Source organism: Nannospalax galili, unplaced genomic scaffold (assembly GCF_000622305.1).
Source record: "Nannospalax galili isolate Female #2095 unplaced genomic scaffold, S.galili_v1.0 scaffold675, whole genome shotgun sequence".
NCBI lineage: Eukaryota > Metazoa > Chordata > Mammalia > Rodentia > Spalacidae > Nannospalax > Nannospalax galili.
The window spans coordinates 1,597,577-1,622,665 of NW_008337205.1; the positions used below are offsets into that span (position 1 = coordinate 1,597,577).

The following is a 25,089-nucleotide window of genomic DNA, read 5'->3' on the forward strand; positions in this document are numbered from 1 at the left end:
TGGATCTGTTGTATATAGCTTTAATTATGTTGAGGTATGTTCCCTCCAGTCCATTTCCCTCTAGGACTTTGAACATAAATGCATGCTGAATTTTGTCAAAAGCCTTTTCTGCACCTATTGAGATGACAATGTAGTTTTTGTCTTTGAGTCCATTTATATGATTAATGATGTTTATTGACTTGTATATATTAAACCAGCCCTGCATCTCTGGGATAAATCCTACTTGATCATAGTGAATGATCAGTTTCTTACACTTATTTTACTTTTAAAATATTTTACTATTTGTTTATTTATTTATGTGTGCTGGTGCTATAGTGTGCATGTGGAGTTCAGAGGACAGATTATAGAATGTTCTCTCCTTCCACCATGTGAATCATAAGGACTGTGCTCAGGTCATCAGGTTCGGTGACAAACGCCTTTACTGGTTAAGCCATATGATGGGCTCCTTGGTTGTTGTTTTTGTTTTAGACAGGATCTCACTATGCAGCCCTGGATGTCTTGGAACTCTCTATGAAGACCAGGCTGGTCTCAAACTCACAGAGATTCAACTTCCTCAGCCTCCTGAGTACTGGGATTATAGGAACGTGACACCATGCCCACTCATTCTTAAAATATGAGCAATATCTGTGTCTTGACAGAAAAAATACTCTTAAACAAGCTGGGCATGTTGGTGCACATCTGTAATCCTATACTTAGAAGGCTAACAGGAGGATCATGAATTCAAAGCCAGCCTATGCTATATAATGAAATAAAAAAGGATGTTATGAGCGAATTGATGAACACATAAGAGGCTCTGGGCTGCATTCCCAGCATTGCACCAAACCACACCAAAACCAGAGGAACTGAATAGGACAGTTATACGTTTGAGCTGTGAATGCACATGTATCTGTTATTGGAGACAAACAGCTCAAGGCAGGAGGTTTGTTTTGGCTCACAGTTTCTGGGAGTTTAGTCCACAGTTGTTTGGCCCCATATGCTTGGGCATCATGGTGGCAAGAGTGTGTGGCAGAGGTGTTTCTTCATGTGCGGGGAGTGGCCAAGAACAAGACACCCCCAGGACCTACCCCCCCAATCTACTTCCTTCAGCTATGCCCCATCACCTAAAGTTTCTGAAACCTTCCAAAATAGCACCAACCAGCTGGGGATCAAGCACTCAAAACATGAGCCTGCAGGGGGAGTTAATATTCAGGCCATAGCAATATGTAAAATTGTGATGCTGGGAAGACAGCCCAGTGGGTATAGTGCTTGTTACACAGGCATGAGGACCAGAGTTCAGTGCCTGGAACCCACCTGTGTAGCTGGGTGAGGTGGCAGGCACTTGTAATCTTTAAGCTAGGGAGGCAGAGGCAGGCAGATTCCAGGAGCTCTCTACTTAATGACTTCCAGGCCAATGACAGAAACCCTGTTTTTTTTTTTTCAGTATATATTTTTGTGCATTTCATATAATACATCTTAATCACATTTAGACCCTCTCAACTGTCTGCACTCCCCCCATAGCCCTCCCACCAGATTTTGTGTATTGTCATATAGGTTAAGGCCTACTGAGTCAAGTTTGTGTACCCAGATGTTCCTCCATGTGAGTTCATCCACTGGCACCTGCTCAGCCTATCTAGGGTCATTCTTAAAGAAGACAAACTCTCCTTCCTTCAGCAGTGATCAGCTGCCAGTAGTTCATCGGCTAAGGTGTTTCTTTGAGACAGGGTTTCCCTGTGCCCCCAGCTGGCCTGGAACTTGCTATGTAGACCAGGCTGGCCTTCATCTCAGAGATCCACTTGCCTCTGCTTCACAAATCCTGGGATTAAAGGCATGTGCCACTATGCCCAGAAAAAAACCATTTTTTAAAAATGTGTATGTGTGTGTGTGTTTGTACCACAGGGCACACATGGAAGTCAGAGAATAATTTATGGGAGTCAATCCTCTTCTTCCACCATGTGGGTGTGGGGATTGAACTCAAGTCATCAGAGTAACGGCACACTCCTTTACCCCCTGAGCCATGTTGCTGGCCGAGAGTTGAGGATTTTGATGGTAAATACGGCAATAAACGAATAAACTACAGATTTTCTGTGGGAATGGCTGAGAAACTGACTGGTATCTGCAAGTACTCAGAGTGCCCACCAGAGGGAGCAGAGTCCAGGCTCTGTCTTAGATTAAGCTGTAAGCTAAAGCATTAAAAAAGAAAGGGGGAAAAAGCATACCCAAGAATTGGGGTGGTGATACAAGAGACCTTGTGTCAAACAAGATGGAAGGAAACACCTGAGATCCCCACATATGCTCCACGTGACACGAGTGCCTGAGCCAGTACACACACACACACACACACACACACACACACACACATTTGTAAAGATGAAAAGAAATCTCTAAAAGTAAGAACGATAGCATTGAAGGGGACTTTAGAAACAATCTAGTCCTTATTCTTTGGAAAGTTAGACTGATTCCAAATGGTCACATGATGTCCCCCAAATTTAAGCCAAAGAATTAATGAGACAGTTGGAAATGGAATCCAGGTCTCCTGTCTAGAACTCTGGAAAGAAACATGAGCTTTGTTCTAGGAGAAAGTGCACTTTGGTTTTTTTTTTTTTTTTTTTTTGGTTTTTTTGAGACAGGGTCTCCCTGTAGCCCCAGCTGTCCTGGATATCACTATTGTAGACCAGGCTGGCCTTGAACTCATGGAGATTCACCTGCCTCTGCCTCCTGAGTGCTGGGATTAAAGGCATGTGCCATCATGCCCAGCTCGACTTGCTTTGTAGACCAGGCTGGTGTGGACCTCACAGATGTCTGACTATGTACATCTACCTCCCAAGGCTTGTGCCACCACGATGGGCCCAATATATTTTAAAATTTATTGTAATTAATTAATTTTTGTGAACAAGTGTTTTGCCTGCATGTGTGGAAGTGCACCATGTCATGAAATGCCCATGGAGGCCAGAGAGGGCATCAGAGCCTCTGGAACTGGACTTATGGACAGTTGCTAGCTATGATGCAGGTGCTGGGAACTGAACTTAGATCCTCTGAGAGATCAGCCAGAGCCCTTAACCACTGAGTCCTCTCTCCAGCCCCTAATACATTTATTTGTTTAATTAATATGTGTGTGCATATATGTGCCATGGCACACATGTGGAGGTCAGATTGCAACTTGTAAGAGTCAGTTCTCTCCTTCTACCATGTGGTTATCCAAGACTGAGTTCAGGTCTCCAGGCCATCTGGCCAGCCCAACCCCACCCAACCCCCCTATTTTTAAGGTGGGTTCTGGGGATTTGAATTCAAGCCCTCTGCTTGCCCACTCTTACCAGATGAGCCATCTGCCCAGCCCCTAGAGATCTTGGTTCCTTTTCTGCCTCAAGTGTGTGAGTGGATGTCTAGTGACATTCCCCCTTGTAAGGGGTGCTGGGAAGGTTGGGGATGGTCTCTTTCTTGGGTGCAGATGATCTTCCTCTCATGGTCTGAAGACCACAGTTACATCCCTGGAGGGAGGGGGGCAGAGGATGTGGCAGAGGTTATCCAGAATCCTGTATAATGTGGCAATTATAGAAAGTTCTAGAAAAGCATAACAAAATTGTTTTGGTTCCATGAAAAGCATAACAAAATTGTTTTGGTTGCTTTTAGTTACCATAAGCATATATAAGCTGGAGAGATGGCTGAGTGGTCAGGTACAAATACTACTGTGGCAGAGGACCCGAGTTCAGGTCTCAGCACCTACATTGTGTGGTTCACAACTGCCTATAACTCCAGCTCCAGGGTACCAGGTGCCCTCTTCTGGCCACCATGAGCAACTGCACTCATGTGTATACACAGACACACAGGCATATACACATAATAAAAAAACACAGTAAATCTTTTAAAAAAATAAGTACATATGATTTATTTATTAAGGAAAAATCAGCACACAAAAATAAAGAGCTTTAATCATTCATAATCTAAGAAAAATAAAACCTAGCCAAACTGAATTTTCTCAAGCAAAACCTTGCAAAACTAAGCAGTATGTGTTTTAACAGATGCTTCCATGCAGATGAATGCAGTCTTTCTTAGGAGAGTGTTTTTACAGATGTTAAAGCACAGTTCAATGTGGACACAATCACTCCTGGACCCGTGGGGGGGCGCTGTCCTCGGTGCTGAACATGAGTTGGAGGGTAGATGACTCTCTCTGAAACCAGTTCCAGAGGCCTTGCCTGACACCATGACCCACCCGTTAGTGTCTCCATCTTATTTCTATTTGAGCCTTCAGTACTGTTTTGTCTCCTCATCCGGCTCCTTGCTAAGTACAGAGTCTATTTCTAAGTCCCCATGGAGAGCTCTCAACGGAGGTGTTCCATCAAGTTTGGCTGAGCTGAGTTTCTCTTGCTCCCCGACTCCACAGTTCCAGGAAAAACAACTTTCATGTTAGCATTTACAATGCAGTCATGACTACCTGGGGCCTCTGAATTTGTATCTGAAAAGAGAGACCGAAACAAGTGAAGGTTGAGCTCAGAGAAACGTAGAGAAGTGCTTGGGTGGAACTGGCTGACCGGGAATTTCCTTTGTAGATCAGGCTAGCCTTGAATTCACAGAGATCTGCCTACCTCTGCCTTTGGAGTACTGGGATTAAAGGTGTGTGATACTGCACCCAGTGGAATTTGTCTTTTTAAAAAACTTGTAACTGCAGTCAGGCTACAGGGAATCCTTGTCTCCAAAAAAATTGTAATTGCATCTTAATTATTGATTTTGTGTGGCTGTTTGTGTATGTATATATGTGTGTGCACAAATGTGTGCCACAGTACAAAGGTCAGAGGGTAACTTGCAGGGATCAATTTTTCTCCATCCAACCATATGGGTCCCAGGGTCGTCAGGCTTGGTGGCAAGCACCTTTACCCACCAAGCCATCTCACTGGCCCTGGAATTTGTTTTATTACTTGAAGTCTCGTACAAATTTCATCTTCCCTTCCCAGCCAGGTGGGTTTAGTAGTGGTCTCTCTAGAGATCTTCTCTTTGTCCCAAGGTTCTCTCTAGAAAATATAGTCTGAAGCCAACATACTTGGTATTTCTTCTGTCCTCAAATATTCTAACCATTTGAATTTTCTTTTGAGCAGAGTCTTGTATAGCCCATGCTGGCCTAGTAGCTGAGGATGACCCTAAACTCCTGATCCTCCTTCTTCTACCTCCTGAGTGTTGAGATTACAGGCATACACCATGTCCAGTTTATGCAGTGCAGAGGATGGAACTCAGGGCTTTGTCACGCATGCTAGGCAAGCGCTCTGTAACAAAGCCACGTGCCCAGTAATAAATTATAACTTTAAAACATAATAATTTGGTGGTACACACATCTGTTATGCCAGCACTCAAGAGGCTGAAACAGGAGGATCACAACTTTGAGGCCAGCCTGGGCTACATAGTGAGACCCCCATCTCAAAATAATTAAATAAGGGGACTGTAGAGATGTCTGAGTGGTTAAGAGCACTGGTTGCATTTGTAGAAGACCTGGGTTCAGTTCTCAGTGGCTAACAACCTTTTGTAACTCTAGTTCTGGGTATCTGATGCTCTCTTCTGGCCTTTGTGGGTGTTGCACAACATGGGTGCACTTATATGCAGGTAAAACACTCATAAAATAAAAATAAATCAAAAGAAATTAGGAAATACATTTTTTAATTAAATAAGCTGGGTGTGGTGGCACACACCTTTAATCCTAGCATTCAGGAGGCAGAGGCAAGGGGATGCCTGTGAGTTCAAGACCATCCTGGTCTACATAGTGAGTTTCAGGTCAGCTAGGGCTACCTGGTGTCAAACGCTGTTTCAAATAACAAGGAAAACAATGAGGACATCAATGACTTAAGGGCAAAAGGAAACAGGAGAGTCTGAAACCTCTTGGGTTCAAGGAAGGTGGTCAGACTTGAGCTGACCTCTCTCCATCACTCAGAGCCCCATTCAAACTCCTTTTGTCTCTCATTAGACACCCATGAGGCTGACTCTCTCCTCTCTCCACTCTCTCCTACCTGTTCCCCTCCTGAGTTATGCTCACTTCCTACAGTGTGGTCCATAGACCATTGCCTGGACCACACTCTATAACTATGGCTTTGCTTGCCTGAAGGTTCTACCATGGAGGAGAGATGGCAGACTCAGGGAGGCAGGAGGTGGCCACTCACCTTTCTTTCAGGGTCTATGTTGTTCAGTGAAGGCTGGAAGTTGCTGTACATAGAATCCATGTGAACATAGTCTTCTCGTTCTAGGGAGCCACAAGGAGACAGACAGTTAGGAACACAGGCTCTCATCAATCCCTCCAGCCCCACCCACGAAGAGGGGGTTTATCCCACTTCCGTGAGATGGAAAACCATTGAAAATGTGGATCTGGGCTGGAGAGATGGCTCAGCGGTTAAGAACACTGACTGTTCTTGCAGAAGACCCAGGTTCGAATCCCAGCACCCACATGGCAGCTAATAACTGTCAGTAACTCCAGCTCCAGGGGATCTGAGAGCCTCTTCTGTCGTCCACTGGCATTGCACGACACGGGTGCACTTACTTACATGCAGGCATAACACTCATATACATAAAATAAAAATAATAAATAAAATATTTAAAAAAATAAAAAAGAAAATGTAGAAGATCACTTAAATGACTTAATCCCTAAAAGCTCCATAATGTAAGTAATTTAAAGCCACAGTCAGGCTTGGTGGCATACATGTACAATACCAGTGTTCAGGAGGTGGAGGTGGGAGGTTTGAGATTAGCAAGTCCTCTTAATCACTGAGCCGTCTCTCCAGCCCCATGGTCTTGAATTCTTGATCCCCCTGTCTCAGCTACCTGAGTGCTGGAGTTACAGGCATGCACACCCCACTTGGTTTATTTCTAGATTTAAAAAAAAAATTTTGGGACAAACTTCCATGTAGTCCAGGCTGGCCTCAAACTCTCTATGTAGCCAAGGATAACCTTGAACTCCTGTTCTTCCTGCTTCCCCATCCCAAGTGCTGGGATATCCACATTATGTCTCATGCAGGCTCCTGCAGGGGCCACAGGTAGAAACAAGGTTTTTAAATGTGGCACCCAGTATTCTGAGGTGAGAAATTCTTTCCCTCTTTCCTTTGAACACCAGCATCTTCCAACTGGGTCTCCCATGTTTCCTACCCTTTGAGCCTGTGATGGTTTGAATAAGAATGTCCCCCAAAGGCTCCAAATATTTGAATACTTCATCATGAGTTGGCTGTTTTGGGGGGTTTAGGGGGTGTGGCCTTGCTGGAGGAAGCATGTCACTGGGGGTGGCCTTTAGCTTTGCCCCATTTCCAGACTTTGTCTCTGTCTCTGTCTCTGTCTCTGTCTCTGCCTCTCTCTCTCTGCTTTTTTTCTGCTTCCTGTGCCTGCTTGAAGATGTTAGTGCTCAGCTTTTTGCTCTGACTGCCTCCTGCCATGCTTTCCCACGGTGATAGACTTATCCCTTTCGAACCATAAGTCAAATAAACTCTTCCTTCTATAAGCTGCCTTTGTCACGGTGTTTTATCACAGCAACAGAGTAATAACTAATACAGAGCCATGCTGAGCCCCACAGGGATTGCCGATACCTTCACGCAAGTCAAAGCCAATGTTCTGGAATGATCCAGGAGTTGATCTGCCTTCCTCTTCATTCCACTTGTACAAGTCGGACACTCTGGACCTTTGGCTGTGGGCAGAAACCACCACAGAATCCCAGTTATGATCAGAGAGTGGAGACCAGGGGAAGGACCAGGGGAAAGCTATATCCCTGCTTTGGGCAACCCACTGTCCACCTGGAAGACAGAGACTGAAAATGGCAGGATGTTAGGAGGGACGCCTGTGGCTTACCTTTGTGCCTCTCTTCTGTAGCGGATGGAGAACACCAGGAGAATGACAAGGATCACCAACAGCACGGCGACCCCAGCTCCCACCAGCCCATACACCAGACTCTTCTGGATGCCCCAATCACAGGCCTCCCCACTGTACCAGTGAGTATCTGTTGTCAGGCAGCTGAGATAGGAGAGTGGAGAGAGCAGAGAGTCAGCTGGCCGCTGCCTTCATGGGTGTATATTGAGAGACAGAAGGAGTTTGAATGGGGCTCTGAGAGATGGAGAGAGGCCAGCTCAAGTCCAGTCTCAGTATGCTGGTCTTCCCACGAGCCGAGGTCTGGACCTTTAGATTTTGCCTTCAGAAAGTAGCCCAGGACCTAAGGCAGTTGGTTTAACCTTGAGACTTCCCTGGGTTGCAGCCCAAGCTCATTCAACATCTTCACCTCCAGCTCCCTTTTGGGAGCCCCCTTCAACCCATCTCCCCAAGTTCTTTCCCTTGCCCAAGATGCCCCTCAAAACCCTGTTCCTTCCCTGACCCACCCTGGGGGGAGGTGCTTAGGAGTGTCTCCTCCAGGAAGCCACCCCAGAATAATCAGTCAGGTCTCTTTCTGTTGGTGGCCCTTTCCTCTTTCTCTGATTGTGTGTCTGTAGGTGTGTATGTATGTTCACATGTGTGCAGGTACACATGTGTGTTTGTATATATGTGTATGCATGTATGAAGGACAGAAGTCAACCTCAGGTGTCATTCCTCAGGTACTGTTCACTGTGATTTATTTATTGATTTATTATTTATGTAGTTAGTTAGTTAGTTTTTATTTTTAAGATAGGATCTCCCTGTAGCTCTACTGGACTGGAACTCTCTATGTAGACCAGGGTGGCCTTGATCTCACAGAAACCCATCTGTCTCTGCCTCCAAAGTGCTGGCATTAAAACTATGTGCCACCATGCCCAGCTTATTTTTATTTTATGTGTATGAATGTTTTTCCTGTATGTATGTAAGTGTACCTGTGTGTGTAAAGCCCATGGAGGCTGGACTTGGAGAGGGCAATGGATCCCTGGCACTAGAGTTACAGAGGGTTGTTAGCCAGTATGTGGGTGCTGGGAACCAAACCCAAGTCCTCTGCAAGAGCAGCCACTCCTCTTAAGCATTGAGCCGTCTCTATAGTCCCCTGTTGTTGTTTTTAAAAAATAAAAATTTAAATTACATTTATTTGCTTAGTATGAAGGTGCCACATGGTGCATCAGAGGTCAGAGGTGCATGCAGAGGTTCTCTCCTCCTCCCATGTGGTACAGGGGATCAAATCCAGATTGAACTAAAGGTTTGGTGGCAAGTGCCTTTTACTTGCTGAGCCATCTTGCTGGCTCATGGGGGGATGTGTTTTTTTTTTTCTAGACAAGAGGCCTTGTGGCCTCTGCTAGACCGAGAGCTTCCTGAAGGTGGGGTGTCGCTGGTGGTGTCTTGGAGCTTCACATACACAGATGGGCAATGCCTGACCCCCACCCTCACATGGCCTACTTTGGGCTCTACCTTGGGGGTTGGTTTTCTGTCTCTCCTACAATTGTCCCTCCAGCCCCAACCAGATTCCTTCAAGGATAAATACATTCAGGAGATGCAGGATGTAATCTCATGACCTTGGCTTCCAGGAGAGAAGCTAGGCTAGGGGCAAAATGCAACACTCACAGGCACCGAGGACCACTTCGCTCCAGCTGGCATTTGCCGTAGTTACATTCCAAGGAGGCTTTGAAGCCGGACATGCACGGTGTGATACAGTAAAGCTTATCATTCTTGTGTTCCACTGTGAAGTATTGACTGTACACATCCCCAGCTACCTTCTTGCATGTCTCTGAGGGGACACAGAAGAGAGGCTGTGACCAGGAGCTCAGCAGTCCTGCCTGGCTCCTCCTTACCCCATCCTTCCACCTTCCCATTCCTTCCCAGAAACACTTGCATCTCATACCTTCAGGATTATAGTTCTTGACTGACACATTTTGCACCTGGGTGGCGCTTGAGTCGAAACACAGTAAAGCTGTGAAAGAGACAGGTAAAGCTCTTTTTAAAGAGCTCATTTAACACCTTCAAGGGGCAGGGGTGAGGGGGTAAGAGCTAGGCCAGCATTGAGGTTTACATGTGAACTGTCTCCCATAGGGTCATGTGTTTGGACACTTGGTCCCCAGTTGGTGGCGCTGTTTTAGGAGGTTATGGAACCTTTTAGAGGAGGGGCTTAGAGGCAGATATAGGGACAGGGCTTGAAGATTGCAGATTGCCACCACTTCTGCCTGAACTTTCTCCTTCCAGGTCAGAACTTACTCTGTTTGCTCATTTGAGATGGGATCTACCTGTAGCCCCAGCTGGCCTGGATCTCATTGTGTAGACCAGGTTGGCCTTGATCTCACAGAGATCTACCTGCCTCTGCCTCCTGAGTGCTGGGACTAAAGGTGTGTGCCAGCAGGTCTGGCTAGGTCAGGCCTTGGTAAGAAGCAGACAGCAGGTTCCTACCACCACAGAGCTGCCACACCTTCCCTGATGGGATGAACTAGATCTCTTCAAACCTTGAGGCTAAATAAACCCTTCCTGTCTTAGGTTGTTTCTGCCAGTTTATTTAGTTACAGTGCTATTAAAAAAAAACCTACCTGCAGAAGGGGGGATGCCAGTCTTACAGGCCTTTGGATCAGCCATACTCAGAGGGTCCTGTGACTCCTTTTTCTATAGACTTATTTTTATTTTTAATGTTGTGTATGTGTGTGGTTCTGTGCATGTGAATGCGGGTGTCTGAAGAAGCTGGAAGAGGGTGCCAGATACCCGGGAGCTGGAGTTACAAGTTGGTTGTGAACTGGGAACCAAACTTGGGTCCTCTATAAGAGCAGTAAGCACTCTTAACTTCTAAGCCATTTCTCTAGTCCCCCTCCTTGGGTCCTTTATCATCTGTACCCCACCCCACTAACTCATTGTATTTAGAAGAGTCAGAGTACAGGGACTGGAGAGATGGCTCAGCAGTTAAGAGCACTGGGCTGCTCTTGCAGAGGACCAGGGTTTGGCTCCCAGCACCCACATGATGGCTAACAACAGCCCATAATTCCAGTTCCAGGGAACTTTATGCCCTCTTCTGGCCTCTGAGAACATTGTACGCATGTGGTGCATTTACACACATGCAGGTAAAACACTCATACACATAAAATAAAAATAAAATCTAAAACAAAATAAGATTCACTGTGTAGTCAATCACATGAACCTCATTTCCCAGCAGCCCCATCTGTACTGAACCCCTTAATATTGATGCTATGTAGGAATTCTCCATCTCTTTCATCATGCACCTCTTGGAATGCTCCAGAAGGAGTGATAAGCCCTAGCCATGGTTGCTGAATTTCAGTGTCCCACAATCTCCACCTACCTTTTCTTCCTTCCCCTCACAGAAACAAAATATAGGAAGGGGGACAGTTCAAAGAGTTGCTGAAGGTCCCCCCATCTCTCTCTTTACCCTGGGAGCACGTACTTGAACAGGTATTATTAGCGCCGCTTATTTGCTTTTCGGTTGCAGCCTTGATTTTTTCCTTCACATCCATGCTGATGTTCTGGAATTCCTCTTGGTATTCTTGGGTGTACGGGGCCTTCAGGATGACATCATAATCTACCACCACACTGCCACGCCTTGGGGTTGGGGAGAGACCACACTTTTGAGCATCTACCTATGGTCATCGCCAGTTTCATCTTCCCCATCCCTTCCCTGAACAGGAGCTGTTTCTCTGCAATCCTGGGAAGGGTTCCAGGCAGGAGGATTGAGAGTTGGAAGCCAGACTTGGCTATGTAGTGAGTTCAAGCCAGTTTGGGCTATGAAGCAAGACCCTATTTCACACACACACACACACACACAATTTGGATAGGCAAAGAGATAGCTAAGATCATGCAGGAAAAGCCACGGAAGCACGTGAGGAAACGGAAAGATACCATCCTTAACCTCAGACTTTCAGGCTCTGTAACTGTGAGCTTAGAAGAGATTTCTGTTGTTCAAGCTACAGTCTTTGGTGCTCCAGCACAGCATGTGTTGCAGGCTAATGTGGGCAGCCCGGTTATAATGGTCTTTATTATAATCATGACCGTTGCTCCAAAGATCCTCTTCCTGCCAGCCCCACTTACTCACCTTAGTTCTTTGATGACAACTCCTGCATATTCAGGGATCCCGGCATAAATGATTGCCATCTGAAAAGCAAGGGGCCAATGTGTCATCCGAGAGGTCCCACCTTGGGGACTGTAAGACATCAGCACTCCCCTGTCCTCATCCCACATGCCAGAGGCCAAATGGGAAGTTCCCTTCTCAGGCACCTGCCATGTCCTGGCATCTCCTGCAGCTCCTAGGCCAAACTTGCTTCCTCATCCCTCATCCACCCTCTGAAAGCTCCAAGCTTTGAGGACACAGGGAAGTTAAGAAACATACTAAAATACTAAGCTGCCACCAGCTGCCTGATTAACCCTTCTCCACTCCTCCCTGCATGGTGAGGACTGACGGACCTTGGAGAGTGGGTCTACCAGGCTTACCTGCTCTGTGAATTTCTTACTGAAGTCCTTGAATTTCTGGGAGCTATTATTCAGTAGGTCCTCACTGAAATCTTCACTGGTCACTCTGACAGTCACTTCCACAGAGGCAGAGACTGTCTGCTCTAAGGGGGACAGAGAGAAGCATTACTCACTGAATGAGGTCCTTCCCAAGGAAATCCACACCCCCAGCAATATCACCCCGGATGTGATGCATGTCTCTCCTCGTATACTGTTCTCTGGAGGAAGGGGGACATACTGTACTCCTTAGGGGTTATGGATGAAGCCCTTGTGTGTGTGTGTGTGTGTGTGTGTGTGTGTGTGTATGTGTGTAGTTATGCACAGTAGTTAACCACCATGTGGGTGCTGGGAACCAACCCCTGGCCCTCTGCAAGAGCAGCCAGTGCTTTTAACGCTTAGTTAGCTCTCTAACCTATCACCACCACCACCACCATCATCATCATCATTTTGAGACAGGGTCTCACTATATATCCCTGGCTAGTCTGGAACACTGACCAGGCTGGTCTTGAACTCACAGAGATTCACCTGATTCTAACTCCTGAGTGCTGGGATTAAAGGCATATGATTCATTCTTTTTAAAAATGTTTTTAACTTTCTTGGGCTGGAGAGATGATCTGAGGCTTAAGACTGCTTGCTGCTCTTGCAGAGAATCTGGATTTGGCTCCCAGCACAAGGTCGGGTAGCTCACAACAGTCTGTAACTCTATCTCCAGGGGATCCAATGCTCTCATCTGGCCTCCATGGACACTGAATTTATGTGAACACAGCTATATATATATATATATATATACACACACACACACACATAATTTAGAAAACAATAAAAATAATTCTTTTAAAATGTTTTTAAGGCCTGGGTCCTGTGCTCAATGCCACCTGCTTTACTTATGATCTCTAGATGGGCTGACTAGACTCCAGTGGATGAATTTGCACTGAAGGACATCTGGGTACATATGCTTAACTGGACAGTACATAACATGTATGGTGGAATACATGAGGTCGGGTGGGGGAATGGGAGATATGGATGGGGAAGGGGGGGTCTAAATTTGATTAAGGACTGTTCATGAAATTTCAAAAGCTCAATAACAAATTTTAAAAATGTTTTTAAAGGCTAGAGAGATGGCTCAGTGGTTAAGAGCACTGGTGGCTCTTGCAGAGGATTCCCAGCACCCACATAGTGACTAATACCTGTCTGCAACTCCAGTTCTAGGGGATCCAATGCCCTCTCTGGCCTCCATGGGTGCAAGATGGGTGCACTTACATACATGTAGGCAATACACTCATACACACAAAATAAAAATAATAAATAAGCCGGGTGTGGTGGCGCACACCTTTAATCCCAGCACTAGGGAGGCAGAGGCAGGCAGATCTCTGTGAGTTCAAGTCCATCCTGGTTTATATAGTGAGTTCCAGGACAGCTGGGGCTACAGGGAAGACCCTGTCTCAAAAGACCAAAACTAACTAACTAACTAAATAAATAAATAAATAAATAAATAGATAAAGATATTTTTAAAAATATGTAAAAATTGTTTTTAACATTCTTACTATTAGGTAAAAATAAAATACAGATCAGAAGAGGTGGTGCTCGGAGACTCCTGATGGAGACTCACTGGGCCCAGGATTTTCCCACCCCCATGTTGTTTAATTTAATTTCCACTTACCTATCTCAATGCTCTCCACCACGTACTCACACCTTGGCCCATAGAAGACGCTGGTGCACTGACATTTGAGCCCATCCCATGAGCCTCCATTCTGGCAGATGACAGAAACATGCTGACATCGATCTCCCGTGAAGCCGCTGGGGCAAAGGCAGAACTGACCATTCCAAGACCCTCCATTGAGGCAGCTTACTGGAAGAGACAAGGCCAAAGTCAAGTATACATCAAGCGTAGTGTGCCACAGCTTGACCTGTGCTGCAGACACTGCTCCTCCTTCCCTTCTTCCTTCCTCCCTTCGTCCTTCCCTCCTTTCACCCTCCCTTTCTTTCTCTTTTCTTTCCTTTCCCACTCTTTCCTTGTTTATTTATTTGTCTTTCCCTCTCTCTCTGCTTTCTTTTTTTCCTTTTCTTTTCCATTTTCTTTTTTCTTATAATTAAAAAAATGTTTATTTTATGTGTCTGGGTGTATTGCCTGCAAGTGTGTAAGTGCACCCATGTCGTGTAATGCCCCAAGGGTCAGAAGAGGGCGTCGGATCTTCTAGAACTAGAATTATGGATGGTTGTTAGCTGTCACATGAGTGCTGGGAATCGAACCTGGGTCCTCTGCAAGAGCAGCCAGTGCTCTTAACCACCGAGCCATCTCTCCAGCCTCTTTCTTTTTTCTTTTAAAACATTTTTAATTTTATGTGTATGAGTGTTTTGCCTGCATGTATGTACATGTACCATATGTGTGCCTGGTGCCAAGGGAGGACAGAAGAGGCTGTAGGATCCCCTAGAGCTGGTGCATCACAGACAGTTGTGACCTCCCTCCATCTCTTCTTCCTTCCCCCTCTCTTTCCCTCTTTTTTCTTTGACAGTCTCTCACTACGTAGTCTAGGCTGGCATTGAACTTGCAGTCCTCCTGCCTTTGCCTCATGAGTCCTAGGATTAGAGGCCACTATGCCCAGGGACGCTGTCTAATTGGACACCTTCATGAGACTCTGGATGCCCAGGACAGTCATCAACACCCTCATTTTATAGACAAAAGTGAGAGGAGCAGAGGCTAAGAGTCCTGTCCAAGGGCCCACGTGGAGGGTGACTTGACCCAGCCCTGGAGTCCAGCTGGCATGACATCAGCCCAGGGAAATCTGTTGTGAAGTAAGTGGCATCATACAGGAAACAGTGAGGGAGACCAATGGAGATCCCACCAAGGGCAAGAATGCACACTGTACTTGCTCCCGAACGCCTGCTTCAGAAGAGTTTGTACTGGAGCTTGGTACTATTACGACTTCATAATTCCTTTCTTAATTCCTGGGACTTGGGGCTTGAGGGAGGAGTAGACATTATTTAAACAGATAGGACGTAGTTACCGACAACTCTTCATGATCTATATAGAGCAACTTGAAGTCTCCAAATTCTCTGTATTTATATCATGTGTGTGACTCTCTCTCTCTCTCTCTCTCTCTCTCTCTCTCTCTCTCTCTGTGTGTGTGTGTGTGTGTGTGTGTGTCTGTCTATCTGTCTCTGTGTCTGGGCTAGATGTTTTTATCGAGTGTCTTCCTCAATTGCTCACCACCTTCTTTATTTCTTGATTTGCAGACAGGGTCTCTCACTGAACCTGGAGTTCACCAATTTTGCTAAACTAGCTGGCCAGTGAGCCCCAGGAAGCCTCCTGACTCTGCCTCCCCAGGGCTGGGATTACAGGTATTCAGTAGCTTGCCCTGGTTTTTATATGGCCTCTAGAGATCTGAACTCAGGTCCTCAAGTTTGCACAGCAGGCACTGAGTCATCGCCCCATCCTTATTCATTCATTCGTTCATTTATTTGGGGGGGGTTATTTATTTATTTATTTATTTATTTATTGAGACAGGGTCTCAATCTGTATCCTAGGTTGGCCTTGAACTTACTATGTGGCTGTGTCCCAAGGGGCACTTATTCCTCTGAGGGGCGGGGTCTGCTGCAGAGAATTGGCTGCAGAGAGTTAGCTGCCTTGCCTGTGAGGACGTGAGAGGGGGCATTTACCCACCTGGGGCGAGATTGGGGGCCCAGGATGTGTGGATGAAAGCTGACAGAAACTGTGGGCAGGGCGCAGAAGGGATGTGGAATGGCGCAGCTGAGCCACAGAGTGAAATGGGGCGCCTGGTGTGGGGCATCGGGTGTGGGGCCCCAGGTGTTCGCCTTTGGAAGTTACTCTGTTTCCCGTACCTAGGATATGAACTATGAAAAATTCACATAAAGATGTTTTGTATGGTTTGTCTAATAGCACCAGGAGCAAGGGACCCTGAGAGAACTCAGGCGACGGTGGCTAAAGACCTTGCACGTCTTATCCCCTGCTCCCCCTCCCCAGTGCTGGGACTAAAGGCGTGCATGACCACACCTGGCTTATTCAGTGCTGCGTATGGAACCCAGGATTTCATGCATGCCAGACAAGTGCCCACCTACTAAGCTTCAGCCAATGTTCTTCCTTCCTCTCTCCGTCCCTCCCTCCAGAGCTCCCTTCCTTCCTTTCCCCTTCTCCCTTCATATTCTCTCTCTGTTTTTTTGTTTTTAAGAAGGGTCTCAGTATACAGTCTGGTCTGGTCTGGTCTGGAACTCATTATGTAGCCCAGGCAGGCCTCAAAGTCATGCTCTTCCTGCCTAAGCCACCTGAGTGCTTACAATCTTGTGCCACCATGTCCAGTCTTGATGAATGTTTTCAAGTACTTTCATTAGTCTATTTTTATTTATGTCTTATGTTTTATGTCTGTGGGTGTACATGCCTGCATGTATATAAATGTATCCTATGAAGGCCAGAAGAGGGTGTTGGGTCCCCTGGAACTGGAAGGGGCCATGTGGGTTCTGGTAACCTTAGTCCTCTGCAAGAGCAGCCAGTGTTCTTAACTGCTAAGCCATCGCTCCAACTCCTCATTAGCATATTCTATCAAATGCACGCCAAATGTCCTTTCTCAACCTGGGACTAACACATAGAGTAGACCGTACACTATGTAATATGTAATTTATATACGACATAAGAGTATACTACAAGCTAAGAGAAAATACGCAATGGGGTAGAATTTGTCACAACAGGGATGAAGAGGCAAGTGAAGTTCTAGAGGCAGAGAAAGGAGAGAGACTCAAGGATGGAGAATCACTCACAAGAAAGTAGGAGAGACATGAGGACAGAGGTGCACTTAGAGAAAACACGAGGACGGAGATGCACTCATAGGCATGAAAGGAGAGCTGAGAGATGATAGAACTGAGTAAACCTTTTGATATGATTAAACAAAAGAGGACTTCATAGTGGAGACAGGAGCTAAAATGCATGTGAATAACACCAGCGAAAGTTTCTTACAAAATGGAACAGAAAGCAAAACACACACTATGGCATATCGATGACAAAAGCCACTCAAAGGTGGGAAATGCAAATGAAAGATCTAGAGTTAACGGCATAGTATAAAAAAGGCAACAAGTCAAAGACAGAAAACAGCGAAACAGAATGATGAAGGTGGACGGTGACGGTACGGTGTGTGTGTGTGTGTGTGTGTGTTTGTGTGTGTGAATATGCACAAGAAAGAGGTAATTACAGTGTGAGAAATACTGGATAAGAAACGGCAGGAAGAGGAGAGTGTGCTAGGGACACAGGACTCAAGAAGATTCCTCTAATAATGAAGTCAGATCAGCAAAAGAAGACTTGGAATACAAGATTAAGCACAAACCCAGGATTAGGAAAGGAAGAGATCGAAAAGAAATGCTGCTTTAAAATGAGAATATGATCGAGTGGGAACAAAGGACCCAAAGCATAGAAACATGGAAGGTATGGCTGTGGAACCATGAGTCCAAGACGTGGGGGATAACTGAGAGCAGTCAGGATTCAGATGAAAAGAAGAACAGGGACCACAAAATGGCTGAGCGATACACAGCGTGCACGGATACAGGAAGCGCTGAATTCTAAAATCAGCTACGCGCACTACAACCGAGGGAGAAAAATGTAAAATTACTGACCCACTGTAGTCGTGTGAACTGTAGAAGTTGGGGTAGTAGCTGCTTCTGTGGTCACAGTAATGGGAGTAACAGTGGAGGTAATGGTAAGAGTGCTGGGCTTAGAGCTGCTGGGTTCAAGACTGCTGGATTCTGTTGGATTGGTTGCAGGACTGCTGACCACAGTGGGGATGGTGGCAGGACTGCTGGCCTCTGTGGAACTAGTTGCAGGACTGCTGGCCTGAGTGGGGATGGTTGCAGGACTGCTGGCCTCAGTGGGGATGGTTGCAGGACTGCTGGCCTCTGTGGGGATGGTTGCAGGACTGCTGGCCTCAGTGGGGATGGTTGCAGGACTGCTGGCCTCAGTGGGGATGGTTGCAGGACTGCTGGCCTCTGTGGGGATGGTTGGAGGACTGCTGGCATCAGTGGGGATGGATGCAGGACTGCTGGCATCTGTGGGGATGGTTGCAGGACTGCTGGCCTCAGTGGGGATGGTTGCAGGACTGCTGGCCTCTGTGGAGATGGTTGCAGGACTGCTGGCCTCTGTGGGGATGGTTGAAGGACTGCCTGCCTCAGTGGGGATGGTTGCAGGACTGCTGGCCTCTGTGGAGATGGTTGCAGGACTGCTGGCCTCTGTGGGGATGGTTGCAGGACTGCTGGCATCGGTGCGGATGGTTGGAGGACTGCTGGCATCGGTGGGGATGGTTGCAGGACTGCTGACATCAGTGGGGATGGTTGCAGGACTGCTGGCATCTGTGGGGATACTTCGAGGACTGCTGGCATCGGTGGGGATTGTTGCAGGACTGCTGGCCTCTGTGGGGATGGTTGCAGGACTGCTGGCATCAGTGGGGATGGTTGCAGGACTGCTGGCCTCTGTGGGACTAGTTGCAGGACTGCTGGCCTCTGTGGGGATGGTTGCAGGACTGCTGGCATCAGTGGGGATGGATGCAGGACTGCTGGCATCTGTGGGGATGGTTGCAGGACTGCTGGCATCAGTGGGGATGGTAGCAGGACTGCTGGCCTCAGTCGGGATGGTTGCAGGACTGCTGGCATCAGTGGGGATGGTTGCAGGACTGCTGCCATCGGTGGGGATGGTTGCAGGACTGCTGCCATCGGTGGGGATGGTTGCAGGACTGCTGCCATCGGTGGGGATGGTTGCAGGACTGCTGCCATCGGTGGGGATGGTTGCAGGACTGCTGCCATCGGTGGGGATGGTTGCAGGACTGCTGCCATCGGTGGGGATGGTTGCAGGACTGCTGCCATCGGTGGGGATGGTTGCAGGACTGCTGCCATCGGTGGGGATGGTTGCAGGACTGCTGCCATCGGTGGGGATGGTTGCAGGACTGCTGCCATCGGTGGGGATGGTTGCAGGACTGCTGCCATCGGTGGGGATGGTTGCAGGACTGCTGCCATCGGTGGGGATGGTTGCAGGACTGCTGCCATCGGTGGGGATGGTTGCAGGACTGCTGCCATCGGTGGGGATGGTTGCAGGACTGCTGCCATCGGTGGGGATGGTTGCAGGACTGCTGCCATCGGTGGGGATGGTTGCAGGACTGCTGCCATCGGTGGGGATGGTTGCAGGACTGCTGCCATCGGTGGGGATGGTTGCAGGACTGCTGCCATCGGTGGGGATGGTTGCAGGACTGCTGCCATCGGTGGGGATGGTTGCAGGACTGCTGCCATCGGTGGGGATGGTTGCAGGACTGCTGCCATCGGTGGGGATGGTTGCAGGACTGCTGCCATCGGTGGGGATGGTTGCAGGACTGCTGCCATCGGTGGGGATGGTTGCAGGACTGCTGGCCTCAGTGGGGATGGTTGCAGGACTGCTGGCATCAGTGGGGATGGTGGCAGGACTGCTGCCATCGGTGGGGATGGTTGCAGGACTGCTGGCATCAGTGGGGATGGTTGCAGGGCTGCTGGCCTCTGTGGGGATGGTTGCAGGACTGCTGGCCTCGGTGGGGATGGTTGCAGGACTGCTATCCTCAGTGGGGCTGGTTGCAGGACTGCTGGCCTCTGTGAGGATGGTTGCAGGGCTGCTGGCCTCTGTGGGGATGGTTGCAGGACTGCTGGCCTCGGTGGGGATGGTTGCAGGACTGCTATCCTCAGTGGGGCTGGTTGCAGGACTGCTGGCCTCTGTGAGGATGGTTGCAGGGCTGCTGGCCTCTGTGGGGATGGTTGCAGGACTGCTGGCCTCGGTGGGGATGGTTGCAGGACTGCTATCCTCAGTGGGGCTGGTTGCAGGACTGCTGGCCTCTGTGAGGATGGTTGCAGGGCTGCTGGCCTCTGTGGGGATGGTTGCAGGACTGCTGGCCTCGGTGGGGATGGTTGCAGGACTGCTATCCTCAGTGGGGCTGGTTGCAGGACTGCTGGCCTCTGTGAGGATGGTTGCAGGGCTGCTGGCCTCTGTGGGGATGGTTGCAGGACTGCTGGCCTCGGTGGGGATGGTTGCAGGACTGCTATCCTCAGTGGGGCTGGTTGCAGGACTGCTGGCCTCTGTGAGGATGGTTGCAGGGCTGCTGGCCTCTGTGGGGATGGTTGCAGGACTGCTGGCCTCGGTGGGGATGGTTGCAGGACTGCTATCCTCAGTGGGGCTGGTTGCAGGACTGCTGGCCTCTGTGAGGATGGTTGCAGGGCTGCTGGCCTCTGTGGGGATGGTTGCAGGACTGCTGGCCTCGGTGGGGATGGTTGCAGGACTGCTATCCTCAGTGGGGCTGGTTGCAGGACTGCTGGCCTCTGTGAGGATGGTTGCAGGGCTGCTGGCCTCTGTGGGGATGGTTGCAGGACTGCTGGCCTCGGTGGGGATGGTTGCAGGACTGCTATCCTCAGTGGGGCTGGTTGCAGGACTGCTGGCCTCTGTGAGGATGGTTGCAGGGCTGCTGGCCTCTGTGGGGATGGTTGCAGGACTGCTGGCCTCGGTGGGGATGGTTGCAGGACTGCTATCCTCAGTGGGGCTGGTTGCAGGACTGCTGGCCTCTGTGAGGATGGTTGCAGGGCTGCTGGCCTCTGTGGGGATGGTTGCAGGACTGCTGGCCTCGGTGGGGATGGTTGCAGGACTGCTATCCTCAGTGGGGCTGGTTGCAGGACTGCTGGCCTCTGTGAGGATGGTTGCAGGGCTGCTGGCCTCTGTGGGGATGGTTGCAGGACTGCTGGCCTCGGTGGGGATGGTTGCAGGACTGCTATCCTCAGTGGGGCTGGTTGCAGGACTGCTGGCCTCTGTGAGGATGGTTGCAGGGCTGCTGGCCTCTGTGGGGATGGTTGCAGGACTGCTGGCCTCGGTGGGGATGGTTGCAGGACTGCTATCCTCAGTGGGGCTGGTTGCAGGACTGCTGGCCTCTGTGAGGATGGTTGCAGGGCTGCTGGCCTCTGTGGGGATGGTTGCAGGACTGCTGGCCTCGGTGGGGATGGTTGCAGGACTGCTATCCTCAGTGGGGCTGGTTGCAGGACTGCTGGCCTCTGTGAGGATGGTTGCAGGGCTGCTGGCCTCTGTGGGGATGGTTGCAGGACTGCTGGCCTCGGTGGGGATGGTTGCAGGACTGCTATCCTCAGTGGGGCTGGTTGCAGGACTGCTGGCCTCTGTGAGGATGGTTGCAGGGCTGCTGGCCTCTGTGGGGATGGTTGCAGGACTGCTGGCCTCGGTGGGGATGGTTGCAGGACTGCTATCCTCAGTGGGGCTGGTTGCAGGACTGCTGGCCTCTGTGAGGATGGTTGCAGGGCTGCTGGCCTCTGTGGGGATGGTTGCAGGACTGCTGGCCTCGGTGGGGATGGTTGCAGGACTGCTATCCTCAGTGGGGCTGGTTGCAGGACTGCTGGCCTCTGTGAGGATGGTTGCAGGGCTGCTGGCCTCTGTGGGGATGGTTGCAGGACTGCTGGCCTCGGTGGGGATGGTTGCAGGACTGCTATCCTCAGTGGGGCTGGTTGCAGGACTGCTGGCCTCTGTGAGGATGGTTGCAGGGCTGCTGGCCTCTGTGGGGATGGTTGCAGGACTGCTGGCCTCGGTGGGGATGGTTGCAGGACTGCTATCCTCAGTGGGGCTGGTTGCAGGACTGCTGGCCTCTGTGAGGATGGTTGCAGGGCTGCTGGCCTCTGTGGGGATGGTTGCAGGACTGCTGGCCTCGGTGGGGATGGTTGCAGGACTGCTATCCTCAGTGGGGCTGGTTGCAGGACTGCTGGCCTCTGTGAGGATGGTTGCAGGGCTGCTGGCCTCTGTGGGGATGGTTGCAGGACTGCTGGCCTCGGTGGGGATGGTTGCAGGACTGCTATCCTCAGTGGGGCTGGTTGCAGGACTGCTGGCCTCTGTGAGGATGGTTGCAGGGCTGCTGGCCTCTGTGGGGATGGTTGCAGGACTGCTGGCCTCGGTGGGGATGGTTGCAGGACTGCTATCCTCAGTGGGGCTGGTTGCAGGACTGCTGGCCTCTGTGAGGATGGTTGCAGGGCTGCTGGCCTCTGTGGGGATGGTTGCAGGACTGCTGGCCTCTGTGGGGATGGCTGCAGTACTGCTGGCCTCTGTGGGGATGGTTGCAGGACTGCTGGCCTCGGTGGGGATGGTTGCAGGACTGCTATCCTCAGTGGGGCTGGTTGCAGGACTGCTGGCCTCTGTGAGGATGGTTGCAGGGCTGCTGGCCTCTGTGGGGATGGTTGCAGGACTGCTGGCCTCGGTGGGGATGGTTGCAGGACTGCTATCCTCAGTGGGGCTGGTTGCAGGACTGCTGGCCTCTGTGAGGATGGTTGCAGGGCTGCTGGCCTCTGTGGGGATGGTTGCAGGACTGCTGGCCTCGGTGGGGATGGTTGCAGGACTGCTATCCTCAGTGGGGCTGGTTGCAGGACTGCTGGCCTCTGTGAGGATGGTTGCAGGACTGCTGGCCTCTGTGGGGATGGTTGCAGGACTGCTGGCCTCGGTGGGGATGGTTGCAGGACTGCTATCCTCAGTGGGGATGGTTGCAGGACTGCTGGCCTCTGTGAGGATGGTTGCAGGGCTGCTGGCCTCTGTGGGGATGGTTGCAGGACTGCTGGCAGCAGTGGTGATGGTTGCAGGACTGCTGGCCTCTGTGGGGATGGTCGCAGGACTGCTGGCCTCTGTGGGGATGGTTGGAGGACTGCTGGCCTCTGTGGGGATGGTTGCAGGACTGCTGGCCTCTGTGGGGATGGCTGCAGTACTGCTGGCCTCTGTGGGGATGGTTGCAGGACTGCTGGCCTCTGTGGGGATGGCTGCAGTACTGCTGGCCTCTGTGGGGATGGTTGCAGGACTGCTGGCCTCTGTGGGGATGGCTGCAGTACTGCTGGCCTCTGTGGGGATGGTTGCAGGACTGCTGGCCTCTGTGGGGATGGCTGCAGTACTGCTGGCCTCTGTGGGGATGGTTGCAGGACTGCTGGCCTCTGTGGGGATGGCTGCAGTACTGCTGGCCTCTGTGGGGATGGTTGCAGGACTGCTGGCCTCTGTGGGGATGGCTGCAGTACTGCTGGCCTCTGTGGGGATGGTTGCAGGACTGCTGGCCTCTGTGGGGATGGCTGCAGTACTGCTGGCCTCTGTGGGGATGGTTGCAGGACTGCTGGCCTCTGTGGGGATGGCTGCAGTACTGCTGGCCTCTGTGGGGATGGTTGCAGGACTGCTGGCCTCTGTGGGGATGGCTGCAGTACTGCTGGCCTCTGTGGGGATGGTTGCAGGACTGCTGGCATCGGTGGGGATGGTTGCAGGACTGCTGACATCAGTGGGGATGGTTGCAGTACTGCTGGCATCAGTGGGGATGGTTGGAGGACTGCTGGCATCAGTGGGGATGGTTGCAGGACTGCTGGCCTCGGTGGGGATGGTTGCAGGACTGCTGGCCTCGGTGGGGATGGTTGCAGGACTGCTGGCCTCGGTGGGGATGGTTGCAGGACTGCTGGCCTCGGTGGGGATGGTTGCAGGACTGCTGGCCTCGGTGGGGATGGTTGCAGGACTGCTGGCCTCGGTGGGGATGGTTGCAGGACTGCTGGCCTCGGTGGGGATGGTTGCAGGACTGCTGGCCTCGGTGGGGATGGTTGCAGGACTGCTGGCCTCGGTGGGGATGGTTGCAGGACTGCTGGCCTCGGTGGGGATGGTTGCAGGACTGCTGGCCTCGGTGGGGATGGTTGCAGGACTGCTGGCCTCGGTGGGGATGGTTGCAGGACTGCTGGCCTCGGTGGGGATGGTTGCAGGACTGCTGGCCTCGGTGGGGATGGTTGCAGGACTGCTGGCCTCGGTGGGGATGGTTGCAGGACTGCTGGCCTCGGTGGGGATGGTTGCAGGACTGCTGGCCTCGGTGGGGATGGTTGCAGGACTGCTGGCCTCGGTGGGGATGGTTGCAGGACTGCTGGCCTCGGTGGGGATGGTTGCAGGACTGCTGGCCTCGGTGGGGATGGTTGCAGGACTGCTGGCCTCGGTGGGGATGGTTGCAGGACTGCTGGCCTCGGTGGGGATGGTTGCAGGACTGCTGGCCTCGGTGGGGATGGTTGCAGGACTGCTGGCCTCGGTGGGGATGGTTGCAGGACTGCTGGCCTCGGTGGGGATGGTTGCAGGACTGCTGGCCTCGGTGGGGATGGTTGCAGGACTGCTGGCCTCGGTGGGGATGGTTGCAGGACTGCTGGCCTCGGTGGGGATGGTTGCAGGACTGCTGGCCTCGGTGGGGATGGTTGCAGGACTGCTGGCCTCGGTGGGGATGGTTGCAGGACTGCTGGCCTCGGTGGGGATGGTTGCAGGACTGCTGGCCTCGGTGGGGATGGTTGCAGGACTGCTGGCCTCGGTGGGGATGGTTGCAGGACTGCTGGCCTCGGTGGGGATGGTTGCAGGACTGCTGGCCTCGGTGGGGATGGTTGCAGGACTGCTGGCCTCGGTGGGGATGGTTGCAGGACTGCTGGCCTCGGTGGGGATGGTTGCAGGACTGCTGGCCTCGGTGGGGATGGTTGCAGGACTGCTGGCCTCGGTGGGGATGGTTGCAGGACTGCTGGCCTCGGTGGGGATGGTTGCAGGACTGCTGGCCTCAGTGGGGATGTTTGCAGGACTGCTGGCAGCAGTGGTGATGGTTGCAGGACTGCTGGCATCAGTGGGCATGGTTGCAGGACTGCTGGCCTCTGTGGGGATGGTTACAGGACTGCTGGCCTCTGTGGGGATGGTTGAAGGACTGCCTGCCTCAGTGGGGATGGTTGCAGGACTGCTGGCATCAGTGGTGTTGG

The 25,089-nt window shown here is 50.8% G+C and overlaps 1 protein-coding gene across 1 annotated transcript in view; it reads right to left on the reverse strand.

Annotated features, from left to right (window-relative positions):
- Nucleotides 1-4,387: 4,387 nt before the first annotated feature.
- Nucleotides 4,388-25,089, reverse strand: part of LOC103733548 (mucin-17-like) — a 35,849-nt gene continuing 15,147 nt past the window's right edge. Inside the window, exons 2-11 of the mRNA XM_008832402.1 lie at nucleotides 13,973-14,161; nucleotides 12,295-12,416; nucleotides 11,900-11,958; nucleotides 11,255-11,409; nucleotides 9,722-9,790; nucleotides 9,445-9,607; nucleotides 7,783-7,944; nucleotides 7,524-7,621; nucleotides 6,117-6,196; nucleotides 4,388-4,429 (exon numbers count right to left, since the gene is read on the reverse strand). Coding sequence (XP_008830624.1) covers nucleotides 4,388-4,429; nucleotides 6,117-6,196; nucleotides 7,524-7,621; nucleotides 7,783-7,944; nucleotides 9,445-9,607; nucleotides 9,722-9,790; nucleotides 11,255-11,409; nucleotides 11,900-11,958; nucleotides 12,295-12,416; nucleotides 13,973-14,161 — 1,139 coding nt within the window. The remainder of the gene's footprint in view (nucleotides 4,430-6,116; nucleotides 6,197-7,523; nucleotides 7,622-7,782; nucleotides 7,945-9,444; nucleotides 9,608-9,721; nucleotides 9,791-11,254; nucleotides 11,410-11,899; nucleotides 11,959-12,294; nucleotides 12,417-13,972; nucleotides 14,162-25,089) is intronic.